Source organism: Pinus tabuliformis, chromosome 4_2, assembly GCF_031772625.1.
Source record: "Pinus tabuliformis cultivar Carrire ecotype Pingquan chromosome 4_2, CPIR1, whole genome shotgun sequence".
NCBI classification, from domain to species: Eukaryota; Viridiplantae; Streptophyta; class Pinopsida; order Pinales; family Pinaceae; genus Pinus; species Pinus tabuliformis.
The window spans coordinates 504,197,510-504,200,974 of NC_142304.1; the positions used below are offsets into that span (position 1 = coordinate 504,197,510).

Sequence of the window (3,465 nt, forward strand, 5' to 3'; positions counted from 1 at the left end):
GGAAACATCTTAATGCTCTTCTCTAGTTGGAAGTGTTTGTGAACTCTTCTCAAGAAGTATCCATACATGACACATGCTGCATAGACTTTCCCCACTCAAACTGCCAACTGCTGGTGCGCTTTGTGCATCCTCTTTTTTGTGATTGTTTTCCTTGTGAATCATGATGCCTTCTACATTACAATTACTAAAAAACTATTTGAATAGAAGAAATTTCATTTTGGTGATAGCAAGGTGCATAACCTTCCATGAAGATCAATGTTAATTTTAATTTTCAGTGATCAACAGACCTATGTGTGTGAGATCTATTTGTTGCTTTTCATTAGTTTTCATATGAATTTTGTTGTATATTGTCTTATTTTCAAATAAAAATATGTTTTTTTATATTAATTTATATTTTTATATTTCTTGTTTTGTTGACTATAGGTATAAAATGCCACCTCTTGGTCGCCCCAAAAAGGATCTAAAACAACTTTCACTTTCCGATGCATTTGGTATCTCTCAATGTTCTAATCAACCACATATTTCTGAAAATGAAGTATATGATCATGTGGATGAGGACCATGAATCAGATAGTGCAGAACTTCTTGAAGAGGAACCAACATCCAAGAGGTACAAAAGAACATTCAAGTCCAAATGGAAGTTGAGATTTCCATGGGCTTATGCTGTAAAATATTTTAATGGTGTTGAAAGGATAAAATGTTCATGGTGTGTAAAATTTAAAAGGGAAACTACATTTGCTAAAGATGGAAGCACAACCCTTCAAGTTAGTGCTTTAAACATCCATGCAACATCAGAGGCTCATAAATTTGTTTTGCAACTTGTAGAGGGAGAAAGTAAACGGAGTACTCTTCCAATTACAAAACATGTAGAACTAATGGTTGATGCTCAGAAAGAGAGAATTATATCAGTTATTGAGAACATGTATTTTGTTGCAATACATGATTTACCTTTGGAAGTATATAAGCCAATTTGTGACTTGAATATGTATAAAAACACTCCTCACATGCCTCTAACAGATGAATACTCAGCATATACAAATACAACATCTGGAAAAGACTTTCTAGAAGCTGCTAAGGAGGTATATTGGAAAAAATTAAAAGATGAGATTTTCCAAAGCCCATATTACTCACTTTTAGTTGATGAAAGCACTGATCGGACTATGGTGCAACATTTGATTATTTATATTACATATTTGACCAATGAAGGAAGAGGTCCATGTGCTACAAAATTCATACAATTGCTACAAATTAGGGATGGAACATCACAGTCTATGTATGATGCTGTGACATCTCTTTTAGCAGACATGAATCTATCCATGACAAAGTTAGTTGGATTTGGATCTGATGGAGCATCATCCATGAGGGGTATTCGTGAAGGTTTATCTACTAAGCTTCGTCGACATTCCCCTCATTTAGTAGATATCCACTGTATAGCTCATCGAGAAGCATTAGCAGCTAATGATGCCTCATCTTATTTTGAAGAGTTGCAAGCTATTGATAAGTTTGCAAATAAGATCTATTCATGGTTAGGAAAATCTACTAAAAGACATGGAGAATTGAAAGAGCTAATGGAGTCATTTCAAATCACAAGGCTAGAAGTGTTACAAATTCATCATATTAGATGGCTTTCTAGAGGAAAAGTCATGGAAAGACTCGTTAAACTCATGCCTGCTTTGTTAAGGGACTGGGAGTTAGTGGAGAAAAAGATGTATGAGATGGCTACAATATTTCAAGTTCAATTTTGCATCCACTTACTTGCAGATGTGCTTATTGAATTAAATAAGCTGAATCAAAAGTTTCAAGAGGATCATGTTGACATTACATCTATTGGAACAACTTTGGATATCACTATTAGCTTGCTTCATAAGCGATTTCTAAAAGGCACATTTGGGGCAGGTGCAATGCATACATCATCCTTCTTAAATAAAACACAACAGGGAACTCTTGAGTTTGCAGATTGCACAGGTATAGTACATGTACATGAATTAAGGTTTGAGAGTTTGCCAAAGTCACAAAGATCAGGGACACTAGATGACTGCATTACGCTGGGAAAGGCTTTTGTAATGAAGGTGATTGACTCTCTAAATGCAAGGTTCACAGATTTACCTATTTTTAATGCAGCTAAGTTTTTTATTCCTCGTAATTATTATGAGGATATGGATGACAGAGACTCTCAAACAAGAAGATGGTTGACATGTTTATGTGAAAAATTTAGTGCTGGAGGCTTGCTTTCTGTGGACAACATTAAATGTATGGGTGAAATGGATGAATTTATATGTACTATGTATAAATCTTACCCAAAGAAGCATATGTTTGGAGCATGGGATCTATGTGGAGGTGAAATTGAATGGTTTGAAGGATTTCCATGCTTAATGCAGCTATGGCAAGCAATTCTTGTTATTCCGGCTAGTACAGCAGTTTGTGAAAGAGGTTTTTCAAAATTAAATCGGATAAAAAATGAGGATAGGTCAAGGCTTTCTTTAAAAACATTGGATATGTTAATGTTTATCTCTCTCAGTGCACCTCATGCTCTAAATGAGGTAGATTGGAATGCTATTTATGATGAATGGAAAGAGATGAAAACTCGAAAACCTCTTCCACTATGAAAATAGATTGAAAGAACTAGTAAGTTTCAGTGTTTATTACCATCATTGTCTTACTCTATCGAGCACTTGAATGAACCATTTTGGTAAGTGAATTTTTTTAGTTTTATACCATTTGTCTTTTGTAAATGAAAGCATAACCATATTTTTCAAGTTTGTATGTGAAGTTTTTCTAACACATATTGAATGTAATCATTGCAGGATATTGCACAAGATATGTTAAGCTGGAGGACCACAACTGTCAAAGTTCTATAACTGAAAGAAAAAGCTATCTTAGATCAATTTTGCGGCCAAGTATAAGGACTGTAGTTCCAATAATTTGAGATGTGCAAATATTGGAAGTCTCAACTTTCCAAAAGAGTTCTAATAGACAATAGAATAGTGATTTGGTCAAATTTGAAGTTTACAAGCTAGAATTACACATAAGCTAGAATTTATTTTTAATTTTATAAATGAGACCTTCCATATACTTTTAATATAAGTATTTTTGTTTCTTCGTATTTTTATTTTTATTTCAATTTCATTAAGATGTAATTATGTATATATGTTTATTTTTTGTACTCATATGCAGTTTCCCAACTATGATTTTGTCCCTATAGTTGGTTCAATTGTCGCTGAGTTCAAGGCCTGTGAAATATGATCTTATGTGGTTACATTTCTCAATCACACGTGTAAGAGTAATTCATTTACTAATGCAGCCTTTGACATAGTAGTATCTTTTTGTTTCTGAAAAAATAAAAAGAAATTTGAAAATAATTTACTATTGTCAATTGAATTGCTTTTTTTTGTTATGCTTTTCATTCTAGAAGTGCGACCTAAATGTGTGCCCTTCTAAATGAAATTAAGACCCACTCTTCAAATTT

General features: G+C 33.4%; 1 protein-coding gene across 1 annotated transcript; it reads left to right on the forward strand.

Annotated features, from left to right (window-relative positions):
- Nucleotides 1–430: 430 nt before the first annotated feature.
- On the forward strand, nucleotides 431–2,857 carry LOC149170207 (uncharacterized). The gene is made up of 3 exons (XM_089425479.1): nucleotides 431–1,078; nucleotides 1,268–2,539; nucleotides 2,804–2,857. The coding sequence occupies exons 1-3, from the start codon at nucleotides 431–433 to the stop codon at nucleotides 2,855–2,857; spliced, it is 1,974 nt and encodes a 657-aa protein (XP_089281605.1).
- Nucleotides 2,858–3,465: the final 608 nt, after the last annotated feature.